This window comes from Protomyctophum bolini (genome assembly GCF_963924005.1).
Source record: "Protomyctophum bolini genome assembly, chromosome: 2".
In the NCBI taxonomy this organism is placed as follows: Eukaryota; Metazoa; Chordata; class Actinopteri; order Myctophiformes; family Myctophidae; genus Protomyctophum; species Protomyctophum bolini.
The window spans coordinates 39156728-39171095 of record NC_137863.1 but is presented as its reverse complement, the minus strand read 5'-3'; the positions used below and the strand labels follow the sequence as shown (position 1 = coordinate 39171095).

The 14368-nt window shown below is 43.0% G+C and overlaps 2 protein-coding genes across 2 annotated transcripts in view; one reads left to right on the top strand and one right to left on the bottom strand.

Moving 5' to 3' along the window:
- The window catches only part of arhgap9 (Rho GTPase activating protein 9), a 61195-nt gene extending 60909 nt beyond the window's left edge, over nucleotides 1-286 (top strand). The window contains exon 21 of the mRNA XM_080780620.1: nucleotides 70-286. Coding sequence (XP_080636746.1) covers nucleotides 70-265 — 196 coding nt within the window. The 3' untranslated portion in view covers nucleotides 266-286. The remainder of the gene's footprint in view (nucleotides 1-69) is intronic.
- An 8067-nt stretch (nucleotides 287-8353) lies between these two features.
- LOC308330099 (zinc finger E-box-binding homeobox 2) overlaps nucleotides 8354-14368 on the bottom strand; it is a 35610-nt gene continuing 29595 nt past the window's right edge. The window contains exons 5-8 of the mRNA XM_080784784.1: nucleotides 14090-14201; nucleotides 11693-13257; nucleotides 11322-11508; nucleotides 8354-10804 (exon numbers count right to left, since the gene is read on the bottom strand). Coding sequence (XP_080640910.1) covers nucleotides 10179-10804; nucleotides 11322-11508; nucleotides 11693-13257; nucleotides 14090-14201 — 2490 coding nt within the window. The 3' untranslated portion in view covers nucleotides 8354-10178. The remainder of the gene's footprint in view (nucleotides 10805-11321; nucleotides 11509-11692; nucleotides 13258-14089; nucleotides 14202-14368) is intronic.

The following is a 14368-nucleotide window of genomic DNA, read 5'->3' as shown; positions in this document are numbered from 1 at the left end:
CTCTCTCTCTCTTTTGCTCCGTCTCTCTTTCTCTCCCTGTCTTTCTTCGGTCTTGTCTCCGTCGTGTAGGGTGATGGAGCTCTCGGACGTGAACAGGATGACCACCCAGAACATTGGCATCGTGTTTGGGCCGACGGTGATGCGTCCGGAGCGGGACAACGGCAACATGGCCGTCAACATGGTGTACCAGAACCAGGCCGTGGAGCTCATCCTCAACGAGCTGGACTACGTCTTCGGAACCAGCAGCTCCTCCACGCTCCTCTGACAGGCCAGGGGGGTGGGGGGGGGGGGGGGTTCCTCTAGATCAGTGGGTTTCAACCTCATTTCATATCAAGGTCCATTATTTATTTGCCATTTAAGCCACGAACCACCATTTGCTTCTCAGACCCAAAACGAAAGAATATTTTGTTGTCGTTGGATAAGATTTTGTCCACATTTCCATGCTGTATTGATGTGGTATACCATTAGGATATAGACAACAGGCAAATGTTGATCATGAAATAACATTTCTTCTACATTCTCTAAATGTGTAGACTTCTTGTAAATTACGTAATGCAGATGTTTAACAATAATTTCACTCTCGAGAGCGTAAAGTGTAAAAGATCTTCCATTTTGGTTACCAACTCATCGTTTAGCTGGGGAACACCTGGAACCCCCTCCCGGACCACTGGTTGAGCTCTGCTCTAGATCCGTCAAAAGTATTGAGATAGTGGACTAAAGCCTAATTTACGCATTGTTACGCATTTACGCATCGTCACTAACAATTTCGTTTGGTTGTGCCAACTGAAATAGAGAGGTTTCAGTCATGATTCTTAGTTGGCCTCCAAGTCAAAGCATCGTGAACAACTTGCGCCCTATCTACTTTGTTGTGTGACAACTAGTCAATCTGCAAGATCACAACACGTTGCATCGCGAGCTTGTAGATTGCCTATTTGAGTTATTTTTTTACATTTTGAAATGTCTGCACAGGTTTTTTTAGTTTTAGTTTGAACCTTTTTGAAAAATGATATAATTACATGACCAAAATAGAGACGTCGGGGTTAATGTGGTTAAAACAAAGACAAAGACAAAGTAGAAAAGGACACTTTTAGTCCACTGGCTAAATAGGCATGCCTTTCTCTTTGCACAAGTAGAGTCTAGAGAAGGCTCTGTGTTGAAACTTGTAGGAATGATCCATGCTTCTCGCCTCTCCTTGACATTTTCACTGATCAAACTAGACAGGATATAAGCAAATCATCATGGTTTAAAATATACTGCTATAAATACTTCAACTAGTCTGCCATGTATTAATCAGTAATTATCTCAAGAGAACGGGGAGAAAGATGTGTTCTTAATATCATCCCAGCTCCCCATCACATTAACCCATTAAAGGTCATTTTGGATGATAGCAGATGTACAAGCTCACGGCGCAGCGCGTCACTTGTACGTCTGCTATTTCTGGGGCATTTTGTAAACATCTATGAAAGGTGTGAGAACTACTGATTTAGATTGTAGAGGTCTTAATGGGTTAGGTTAACAGAACCGTTGCACTGTGAAACACACCAGCACCTCTTGTTGCAGGGAAACAAACACATGCATTTATTCTATGCAACGCAGACAGACTGATCCCCTATGGATATATAAATCATGCAAACATACAGGAAGGAAGCTATGTGTGCCACCATCTGCAAAACAAAAAGCCATATACTGTATGTACTGTATGTAGACGTCTTTACACACCAGGGCTGTGAGTGACGAACAAACGATCTTAAAATCGTAGGCTTTTTTTTGTGTTTTTTTTAATGTATCAAATCTGTTCATTGATGCCTCATTCATACAGATTGATGCCTTTATTCACACTTTCACAGTGAGAGATCAACCTTGTTCTGAATGAGATTTGAATCATTTTCGGCGTGGATGAACTTGGGGACAAAAACAACAAGTTCAAAGAATCATAATTGTCTGCTGAATAATCCACTTACACCCATTATGTAGTCGGTTGAGCGGAGTCCCCCAGAGCTCTATACTGTACTTGGTCCGCTCGTTTTTTTACCCCTCTACACCAAATCTCTTCACCAGAAATAGGAGATCTACAACGCAACACAACGAGTAGTGAGCTTGTAGATCTGCTACTTTCACGGAACGTTCACCCTGGAATAGGGACGCTAGAGTCCATGTGATTAATCACATATTGAAGTAACGCCGTAACGGTGTAAGGATAAGGACCATCAGAGTCAACTGAGGACGGTGTTGGGTGACTCCCCATGCAGGGAATTGATCATTTGCTTGATTAAACTGAAAGAGTTCCTATGCCAACATGGTGGCAGTATCCCCACGTATACCAAATAGCTCTGAATAGTGTGCAGACCACTTCCACTTGTTGTATAACAATGGATTTATCTTCCATTTTTAATCATGTAAACCGTGCTGATTAACCTAAACATGTTCTTATGTTGTAAATATGTGAAATACCGTCTTTGTCAACCCGCAGTACAGCGCGTACAGCGCGTAACCTAAACAGATAGGTGATGTACACTGGAAGCCAAACTCAGATGGACACAACAGCTTTGAAATGAAAGGGCCTGTTTGTTCATTTTCCCTCCCGCAATAAAAACCGTGAAGTGATTGGACCGGGCATTTGTATGTGATACTTGTCAGGGTGTGGTTGGCGGGTTGAAGTCTGCTGAGCGATGGGTTGCGTGAGAGATAGTAGAAGTGTGGAGGTATGCAGGCTCCGGGGACTCCGCGGGTGGAGACATCCCTGGTGATTGGTACAAACACTGCTTTTAATAAGAGAACAAAAGAGTAAACTGGAAATGCATATGTTTAAAAAATGTGGATTTCCCCCAAACTACTCTCTCTCTCTCTGTCTCTTTGTCTCTCTCTCTCTCTCTGTCTCTTTGTCTGTCTCTCTCTCTCTCTTTCTTGTTCTCTCCCGCTCTCTGTGGCTTTTGGTAATTGTGGGTTTGGCAAAAGACAAAAAGAAGAAAAGAGGAGAGAGAGTCCAAAGTGAGCATAGATTTGTGGAGTTTTTATTAGATATATTTATTTATGTTTATATTGGTATCATTGCTGGTCCCTTAGAGCAGAGGGAGGTAGAACGTCCAAAAATGATGGTGTCAGGAATGTATCAGTGATTCATGTAGAGTCCTTTGGGGTTTCATAATGTATCGTTGATTCATTTAGAGTCCTTTGGGGTTTCATAATTGGAGATTTGTTTTCTTCCATTGTGTGTTTCTGTTTCTGTTCATTTCCAGGGTCATTCTTTTATGTTTGATTGCCACAGTAATATTATTTTCTTGCCTAAATAAAGAACCACACAGTTGTTTATTTGACCTGTTTGATTGACTCTGGTATCAGAGTCAATGTGTACATTTTAGACTAAAGTTAGTTACAGTAGTTGTACAATTTCTCTGATTATTTTTCAAAACCTCATCAGTTTATTTGATTTTTATATGTCCCATGCATTCCCCATATTGTGAGAGTGAACATTTCCATTCATGGCATAAAAGAAAATGCTCTTAGGGCAAATCTGGTGTCTTATTTCTTGCAAGACGTTTAAATGATTCAATATTTCAGACTCTTTGTACAGATTTTGTACATTACTGTAATTATGTCCTATTATGTTTTATTCTTTCTCCAACCTCTGATTTTGAAAGAGATTTATGTGTCAATAAAAAAAACCCAATGGCAGAAAACACTTGAGGACACAGCTCTCTGTGATGTCTTTTATATTCTTCTTGGTGCTGTGATGGTGCTAATCAGTCTCTAATATTAGAATCATGCCTGATTTATGCTCCGTCGTACGACTGTCTCGTGTTCTGAAAGGATCTACAAGCCCATAACGCATTGTGCATGCGAGTTGTGAGCTAATCGCTATTTTCGGCACACTACACAGTCATATATACCGAAGTGTAAACCAGGCTGCCAGGGGCATGATTAAAAAGATATATGTCATTTAAATAACATGTTTATTATGAACAATATGTGTATTAATGATGATGTGTGGGGTGCCGGCGTACAGTATGATGGGATGAAAAAGCATTCAAATATGACAAATATATTGTGGACCCAAGCAACAATGCTAAATGTTTATGCTTGACTCCGGAGAAGCTTCATTTGTGTGTTTATATACATACAGTATATTATACTAGGATTGTTAATTAGGGTTTACTTGTTTTTCACTTATATACAGGTATACAAGCTGTTGGTGTGACATGTTCTGACAACAGCAATCCAATACAGTTAGTAAGTTAATAAGATATATTATTGAAATGTAATGAAATAAAAAGCGGATAAGAAAAAACAAGACAAATAGACTAATAAAAACAATCTTTGCAGCAATGGAGGATCTGCAATTGGTGATGTTCACCATCGGACGGGGGGTGGGAGGGGTGGGGGCTAATTTATCATGAGGTTTCTAGAATGTTCGTTACTTGATAGCTGTGTTTGGTGATGGCTGATTTAAGCGGTCACGACTGGCCTGAGTCATACTAATTGGACTCAGACGCACAGGATAATTTCCCTCACAAAGATTGAAAGAGAGCCTCTGTCATGATGAGTCTTGTGTCTTCTTATTTCATTGTGGCTAACTACCGTACAGTTACAACCAAGGCAAGCCAAGCTGCAGCACAACTGTATTCTTTAAAGCTCTGGAAATATAGACCTTTAATTCAAAGCGGTGTCCCAATTCATGGGCCACATATCCCACATCCGACCTTGCGAAGGACGCTGAAGAATCCTGCTGTTCACACTGTCAAAGAATTTGAGGCAGACTGTCTGGCATATAAAAATGTGCTTTAAATCAATGTATTTTGCTTGCCACTTTAAAATATTAGAATTTTAGTATATTTCAGAGATACTGAAAATGCTACAAAGAGAACGTTGAAAGACTTTTGGCCTATTTTCAGGTTGAGCTGCACTGACATCTATTATTGAAAGGAGCAAAGCTAGGAGTTGGAGTTAATTATGTGACAAAAATGATAGAAAAACCTAATAACAAGGAGGATTGCTGAAGTGTTTTGACAGTATCCTATACAAGGAGGCCCTGGCTGCAACTATCTACAGTACATATTAACACTATAGGCTACTACTGTCTACCTGTAACATGGGCCTAAGCATACTGTTCAAACATCTGCAAGACCATTAATACTACTGTATGAACATGTAAACACTTCACCTTGCAAGTCTGCTTCGAATACTTTCCTCACAGATGCTTCCATGCCAGGGAGCCGTGCACAGAACATACTGAAATATCTACTTCCTATTAATTTTCTTAATATCAAAATCAAAGCCCCCCCTCCTTAACCTCCACACCAACACCCACAAGGACTCCGGTCTACCCACCCGAGGGCCACCCCAGCCCTGTTACACTCTCACACTGACCCTTTCACTGACCTCTGAGGTATACCAGGCCTCAATAGAGCATAGCAGTGGCCGTGGTTTTCTGGACCCACTGAAAAATCAGCCATTCGTTTTTCCATAGAGATTTACAAAGATATTTATATATATTATTTTAAGCCTATAGAATCAAGCCATCCGGGATCCGGTTGGTGTGTCATGACTCATGACCATAAAACCTTTGATTCTGTGGAAAAAATGAAAAACGCTAAATAAAGGGTATTTATTAAATGTATCCTATTAATTTAATATTATTATTATAGTCACCGGACCCCACTTTGGGAACCAGATACCGGTAGGTCACTTTGACTCTTGAGGCATTTGACATTGTGGAGCAGAATGTGGTATTAAAAAAAAATATATATATATTAAAAAAAAAGTTTTCACCAATAGGCTATGACTTTCAAGTTTCAAGCAGTTTTCTCACTGTCACATTTTTACCTTGTTTAGTAAAAAATATGTTTTTAATTATCATTATTATTATTATTATTATTATTATTATTATTATTATTATTATTATTATTATTAGGCCTATATTTCAGCCATTGAATTGTCGTGTAGAGTAGACGTTACGTAATGACGTCACGCGCAATTACAACCATGTCAACCCGATGTCAACATTACCGGTATCTTTTATAAAACACCTGCGTCTTCCTCTTGTCATAGTCATGCCCCACGAAAGAAGAAAGTTAAGGAACTGAAGAAAAAAGATTAAAGAAGAAAAGAGAGGGTCACAACGCTTGTTTTTGTATAATAACAAAAACACTTTCCCCCCCCACTTTACTGTGAGTTTACAAACTTTACATCACGGTCCTCCATTTTCAATTCATCAGAATGGTGCGTCTTGCAAGCTAGCTGTGCGACAGTGCGAAGATTAGCAGCTAGCCTATATCGCAATGTAGACCTATTACAAATATAAATAATTCATTCATGTATGTAATTTAAACTCAGACTTTAAATAGTAGGGTAAACAAGAAGGTGTCTGCAGAGCTGAGCCTTCAGTGAGTCGATAAGACGACATGAAAATGACCTGAAATGAATGAACATTAGCATCATTTTTAACCACTTAACCTTATTTCATTCATTGAGCCCCAGGATTATATTCTTGGTCAGCTCCTCTTTTCCCTCTTTCTACAACAGTGGTTTTCAACCAGTGGTCCTTCAGGGGGTTCCAGATGGATCTTTAACTGTTGAGAGTGTAAAATGAAACCAAAAGGACCCCCTGTTGTCTCTCCTATTGTACCAACATCAATACAGCATGGAAATGTGGACATATTCTTTAGTTTTGGTCTGCAAGGCTAAATCTCATTAATGGGTCTTGATATGAAAAAGGTTGAAAACCACTGGTCTGCATCAAATCTCTTTTAGCCACACAGTGGCCAGACGCAAATCTCTATATAACAATTTTATCCAGTTGGCCATAGTTCACTGACCATAATGATATCACTGCATGTGAAAGAACAGGATCAGAATGTGCATGAGCAGAGACAATTATTTTCCAAGGTGATGAAAGCATTTTGTGGTTTACTTTATTTAGGATAAATGGCTACACAAGGACGGTGGCAGTGGCGAGGAAGCTATTGTTGGTGAGTAAGCTTCCATTGTAAACAGTGAAATTCTTTTTGTGTATTCTTCATCATGTCATAGTATTACCCGTGAAGAGAGAGGTTTGTACATTATGTTTAGAACATATTAGCATAATATGCAGTCATGTACAGTATTTATGTTCTTCCTTTGTCCAAATAGAGTACCGGTGTATATATATATAGAGGTGTCACAGGTCTACCTAATAGTTGACTGATGATGATGATGACATAGGCTGGCTATGATGTCCGAGATCCACATGGATCCCGTCCTGTCTCGTTTTCTGAGCAGTACTCCTAGTGTTAGTCTTAGAGAATGCTTCAGTGTGTCAGTGAGTGAACCGTCTAGCCCACACTCACCTGTCTGGTAAAGTCAGGTCACTGGTAGATTAAAAGCATCACAATGTATCCATTATCATGATGAAGCATGTATTTGTGTCTCAAATGTGCATTCTTGAGCAACATGGGATACGGAATGGAAATGGGCAAACATTCTGTGAAAATAGCAGATCTACAAGCTCACAGCACGTGGCAACACATTACTGAGCTCGTAGATCGTCTATTTTCTGCAAATAGATCAGTATAGGCTCCTGGGGGACACCGGTCAACAGAGTATAAGGTTAAACCTAACACACCTCACATATCTCTGTTCGTTAAGCTGTCTCCCTCTGGTGGATTTATTTGCAATCAAGCATCTCAAATCAAGCAGTCGATTGACTTCTCTCATAGAGTAATTTTATTACTCTAGTAATTTTTAATGGTATTGCATTCTGAACATGCTCTCTCATTTTGTTTCCTTTTTTCGTATAGTATCATATTTTTATTGCTATACTTGTTTCTGTTTTTATTTTTTAAATATATATTCGTGTTGGGGTTGTGGGGGTCTAGGGCCCATGAACGTCAAGATGTAGACTCGTATGGTTAGCCAGTTGTTGACTTATCCTAACATGGCTCAGCCTGAGAACACCACAACCACATACTGTATGCAGGTTCACCGTCATGAACTCCCCAACTCTGACCAATCATCATGCACATTATGCTAACTGTTAGATGTTTACAGTAACGGCATTGCCCACAAGCCAGTCCCCGACACTGCAGGGTTTTACCCGTCCAGGATTATATTTACACACCGAGTGATTTTATAGTCCTATATCATTTTCAATAAGAATCCAGGCTTTTTTTTGAGTGAAGAGAGCTGACCTTTAACAATGCTACTTGGTTTTAAACCACTGATTTAGAATTGTATTTAGGAAATAGTTTATTTAGTATTTTAGTACATTTTATTTAGTATTTTATTCAGTGAAATTCTGTTTAGGAAATAAATAGCAGTGCAATACACAATTCTGGTAACAAATTATATACAATTTTATTACAGATATTCACAAATTCATGCAAAGAACATAACAAATATAAGAAAATACAAAAACGTTTAAGTGTGTTTGTAAGAAATATTACTTCATTACAAGTCTGTCAAGGCAATGTGAGGGTAAACAAAATATGCCTTATTTCTCCCCCCCCCCCCCCTGCAAAAAAAATTATAAAACAAAATGGGAACTATCAAAACGGGGTTAGCGGTTGGTTTTGGCATGTATGCATATCTTTGGTGACACACACAGTGTGTGAGAAGTGTATGTTGCATTTACAGTACGCAGGGACACTACAGGCTTAGTTACGCCTCAAGCACCACTGTCTTATCTTTACATACCACGGCTGCGTCTGATTAATCACAGTGTCCAAGTACATCTAAGGCACTTTTCAGGTTGGCTGAATCACAGGCAGAAAGAGGAAGCTAAAGCTGGTGCACTTTGTGTCCTGAGTCTTTTGCTTGACCCTGTCGTCGGGCCTCAACAGGCGGTCCAAATGTGTGACACATTATTGTCCCCGTGGTGTGAACTAAGACCATGCAACACATGTAAATTATTATGAGCGAGACCAGACAGCTTGGCGTTAAAAGAAATAAAATGGCTCCATATGTTTATTACTTGAAATATGGAATGGATCGTGAGACAGTGCAAGTTTTATTTGCCCCTTCAAAGGAAAAACCTCAAAGAATTACCTCATTATCATACTCCCACAAAATCCTGTCCAGAAATGCGACTAGGGGACAACAGTCCGCTAACAAGGCATGGCATTTTAAAAGGTGCAGTCATCTTATTTTTTATTTTTTTAAACTATAAACAACCCACTTTCAGTTTACTCTTCAAGAGACCCTTCCTTCTTTGATGCCTTTAGTACCAGCATGGTGGTCAACAATGAAGTTAACCTTCTGAAACCTGTAGTTAACCACGTTGACACATTTCACAGCAATTCACAGAGAGCGCCCTGGCGACAAACATGCCTGTTTGCTGTTTTGTTGTTTTGAATGGAAAAGAACATTTTACATTTATAGTATGGCTTAAATATGAGAGGTCAGGTTTTCGAGAAAGATAATACCACACAATATTCAGAAGTGAATACAATGTGCATGGACAAGAATCGGAATAAGAATGCTTTTCTACACGACCTTTCCCTGTTGTTTCCATCACGCCAATAGGGTGACATTTCCTCACTTCTTTCAATGTTGAGTTCAGTGCTTGTCAAATACCATAGCGCCAGCAGATAGCCTTATAAAGCGTTTAGCCTAAAGCCCTAAATACATCAGAGGGTGGTTCAGGTATGTTACTCTATAGGTTACTCAACATTAAAAGAAGAGAAGAAATATCCTAACAAAACGGCATGACGGCAACAACTGGGTGGACTAAGTGGACAATTTGACTATCCATTAAGCGACATTTAATGACAGAACTGTAGATGTCTACCCGCCATCCATCATGCAATTAATACTGCACAATATTTGTTCATAAATAATCTACAAATTTGACACAGAAATGCTGTAACAACGTATAGGCTTTCCACGTCTAAATGGGCTAACTGCACTGTGAATCGACTAAACACCAAGGCAACTGTGGCGGTGAGCGATAAAGTGACTGGCACAATGTAACTCACAGTAAACACATCAAGTCCATTATTGTGTCAAACAATACTGTCCATTGCATTGTTACATAATGTGTATGGCTGCATTGTAAGGCTCTTTGTTCTGTGGTATATCCAATCCATCGTATAAAAAAAGTCTGTATTATTTAAAATCCTTTCTTAATTAAAATGTAACATTATAATGTACTGTAGTATATATGTATTGCTGAGGCCTTTTAAAGTTCCCTAACCTTTGATCCTGGGTCATTGTGAGTCAGTTGTATCCAGGCTCAGCTCATATTCGCCAGGTTCTCCGTTTTGTTGACCTGTTCCTTGGTCCCAGAGGCGGTGCTCTGTGCTTTCAGCCCCGACATGTTTTGCTATATTGTTGTTCTCTATCGTGTTCGGCTCTCCTCCGTTCAGTTCTTGGGGTAATTCATGGTCAGACTCGGCACACCCTACCAGCCTTTCCTCTGCTTCTGACAAACTCAAAGCGTGATCATCTCTGGGACTCTCCTCTTTGTCTTCCTCCTCCTCCTCCTCCTCCTCCTCCCTGAAGCCTCCGGGGCCTCCGTCCAGACTGGAGTCACTGAGGAACAGGTGGGGCGTTTGGGCGTCCTCGGCGGAGAGCGACAGCGCTCCCCCGGGGTCGTTGCCTGTCCCCGGCGTGAGGGGGGGCTCCTCCGGGTCTTGGTCGGGGTCCTGGTCCCTGCTGCAGTAGGCATAGCGGTGGTTCATGTGCTGGGAGTAGGAGCCCGAGTGGGAGAAGCGCTTGCCACACTTGTCACACTGATAGGGCTTCTCTCCTGAGTGCAGGCGGCTGTGCTCGATCAGGTGGTGCTTGTGCTTGAAGGCCTTGTTGCAGATCTTGCACTCGTGCGGGCGTTTGCCTGTAACACATCCGCAGAAATGGTTTATATCACTGCTTCCCAAACACTGGGGAACACTGGTTCCTCAAACATTTCCCCCCCCCAAAACTAAAGTTTTCATGAATTAATACCAAATTAAATACTAAATTAAAGTAATTTGTTATTACTATCTAAGACATTCCATAAATTAGAAAACAAATGTTTTAGAAGTAGTGAAAATAGCAGATCTACAGGCTCACATCGCAGTGTGAAGCAACGCGTTGTGAGCTTGTAGATCTGCTATTTTCACTAAGGGTCCCGGGCTAAAAGTTTGGGAACCACCGGTTTATATTATCTTCTCAAACATATTGTGTTTGTTTTTAATTTGATTTGTAGACTTTCATATCAACCGTTTTATCAAATGAGTATTTCATATTTTCACGGACAAGCATAGTTTAGTTTGAGGTAGATTGAGTTTGGGTTTCTGATTTTGCTTATTCTCTTCATTGAGCTTATATTTCTCAATATATACGTGTAGTTGGACATGTGCCACACTGACCTGTGTGTTCATATTTGTGTCGTAGCAAAGAGCTGCTCTTCTGGAAGGTCTTTTCACAGATGTCACAGGCGTACAGGCCTTCCTCTGTCTTCTTCAGTCTCTTCCTGCCTGGGCCTCCTCCTTCTCCATCCATCCCGTCTTCCATTAGAGAGAGGTAGTCTAAACCTCCATGACTTAACACCTCGCCCTGGGCACACAACAAACAACAAATAAGTCATGGCAGTGAGAGAAGTTGCATTGGTGTTGTACTTAATAATTGTATCTAACACACCACAAGAGTCACCAGAAAGAAGAAGAATTACATATGCCGTATATTTTACATGTAATACATCACCTTGAGTAAAAAAATGAAGCGGGCAAAAGTGTCTCACCATTAAAGCTTGTCTCTCCTGGTGGATCTTCTTCAGCATAGCCTCTGTGTCGGTCTCCATCATGTAGGTCATAGGAGAGAGGAAACCAGAGCTGGATGTCGGATGGCCGAGGGGAAGAGAGGGGATGCTTTCATGCCCTGGTCCCCCTAAACTGGCCTGGAGCATGGGGTTGAACACGGGGAAACCGTTGTACATGGAGCCCCCGAACACAGGAACCCCAGACCCGCTGTAGAACTGGTGGAGGGTTAAGTGTTGAGGTTGGCTTGGACTCATTTTCCTAAGCTGCTGCTTCTCAAGCTCTCTCTTCTCTCCTCTAGATGGCTTGTCGTGAACCGTTTTGCTCGCGCCTTCCTGGTCTGCGGGTGGCTTGGGGAGGGAAAGGTCCAAGGGCTCATTCTGTGAACCGGAACCGGACCAGGGGCTTCTGTTCTGTGGGCCGGGCCGCTTCTGAGGCGAGGAGAAATCGGGCGGACAGGTGGAGGAGAGGTCGAGGCAGAGAGGTGAACCGAATCCCGAGGACGGAACTCTCCTCCTGGTCTGAGGAGGCGACGTCAGCTCCGTAGACGGGCTGATTGGCTGGCCAGGACTGCCGCCTTCCAGGCCGGACCAGTATGGCCTGGAGGGCGGGGCGTCGGGGCGGTGCTGCGACGGGGAGGGCATGGCGACCAGGAGCTGCTGGGGGACAGAATGCCAGTTGGGCTTCTGGACCGGCGACTTGTCTTCGGAGAAGCCGTTGGCCACTCCGCTCGGCCTGCCGCTCTCCGTCCCCCGGAGAGGAGTTCTGCCGAAGAAGAGCGGCGGCGAGAGGTGGTCTTTTCCGTGAGGAACCTCCGGCATCTCCACGGCCTCTCTGTTCATCTTGCAGAGGTAGCGCTCGTGTTGCAGGAGCACCGCCGCGTTTGGGAAAAGCTGCGCGCACCGGCGGCAGGTCACCGCAAACGCCCCTCTCTCCCCGTCGCTGGACTTGGCCCTCTCTCGTTTTACACTTCGGTCGGGCGACACCTTCCCGTCGTGATGACCGCCTCCATTGTAATTCGCCCTCCCTTCATCCATCCCCACCCCTCCTCCTCCTCCTCCACCTCTCCCCTCCTCTGGCTTCACCTCCCTGTGTAGCATCTCCTGCAGCATTTGCTCAAATTTGGCTCCGGAGGGCAGATAAGGCAACAGCGTGGTCCCTTTGAGCACGCCGGCCATGGGGTCCCAGAGCCTGGCCAGGTCAGCGGCTCGGGGGAACGCCATGGGGCTACGGTGGTTCTCCTGTGCCGAGATGTGATGGTGAGCGTCCTCCGTTCTCTGGCCCGGAGCTCTGACGTAATCCTGCGCCTGAGCGGGGAACGGAGAGCCCTTGCCGTTGCTGGTCCTCCCCCCGCCCGCGGGGGGAGACGTGGGGGACGGGTGGTGAGGGTAGGGGCTCTGGCCGTGTCCGTTAAAGATCCCTCCGCTTCCTCCTCCTCCTCCTCCATTTCCTCCCCCGCTGAGGCACTTCTTGCTGCTCAGATGAGAGCTGTAGGAGCCCGAGTGGGAGAAGCGTTTCTTGCAGTTGGGGCACTCGTACGGTTTCTCACCTAGAGGGGAGGAAGTCGCACAGAGACGGATCAGTCACAACTCACAAGAGGTAGCACTTTGGTATTAAAACACCTTTTCTCTTCTCTTGTCATGTACTGTATGTATGTACGTACATGACAAGAGATCACACATCTACACATTGAACCCCTGTGTATAGTCTGTATGGGACAATATCTTTTTTTGAGCAGTGCAGCTGCTCCTATGCACAGCTTTGTGTGTAGGTGTGTTTGTTTGCACGGAATGTGATGATTTGATTGATGAAAGGCACCGCTCACTTCACACAGGTGTGATTTATATTATTATTATTTGCCAAATTGTATAGTCACTTTCACTGCCAATCCCTACTGTTTATCTGTCTGTCTTGGAGGGTGGTGTAGTAGAGTAAGTAAACAACCACACGTTGTCTGACTAGCCGCCACTTTTCACCCGAGTAGCCTAGTTTCACCAGGGATGGCATGAGGCCTGAGGAAGGCCGGACAGCGGAAACGTGCGGTATGCCAGCTTGAGGCATATGGAACGATACAAAATATGGACTTCTATTTCTGTAGTGCGCCATGTTTTGATTTATTGATAATGCCTCAGTCAGGGGAAACATGCTACCCTTCCACTCCCTGATGATCAGGTGCCCTAGGGCCTAGCCAGTACAGCTAGCTTCCCACCTGCTGCAGTGAACACAGTATCCCCTCTCCCCCAGTCTCCAGGGTGGGCAGTGACTTTACCCCTGCCTGCACCACCATCCGGATCCCATGTGTTATAAGTGAAGGGAGGGAGTTAGTAAAATGTGTGGGAAGCTACGTAGCTGCAGCTGTTTATTCAGATATTCAGTCTCACCACTGTGGATGCGTAGATGTTCTTTGAGGTGGTGCTTGTACTTGAAGGCTTTCCCACACTGTAGACATTTAAACTTCCTGGCCTCCGTGCCATGGTCCAATGTAAGAGAGTTCTGAAATCAAGCAATATGATATTTCTTTTTAATTACAGGGTAAGAGTGTGGGGTGAGAAATTGAGAGTAAGTGCTTAATTCTTGCCCCATAAATGCCCCGTTACATTTTGACAAATAGTTTTTTTTTGTGCAGCAAGTTTCAACTTAGTCTCTCAATGAACTAATGG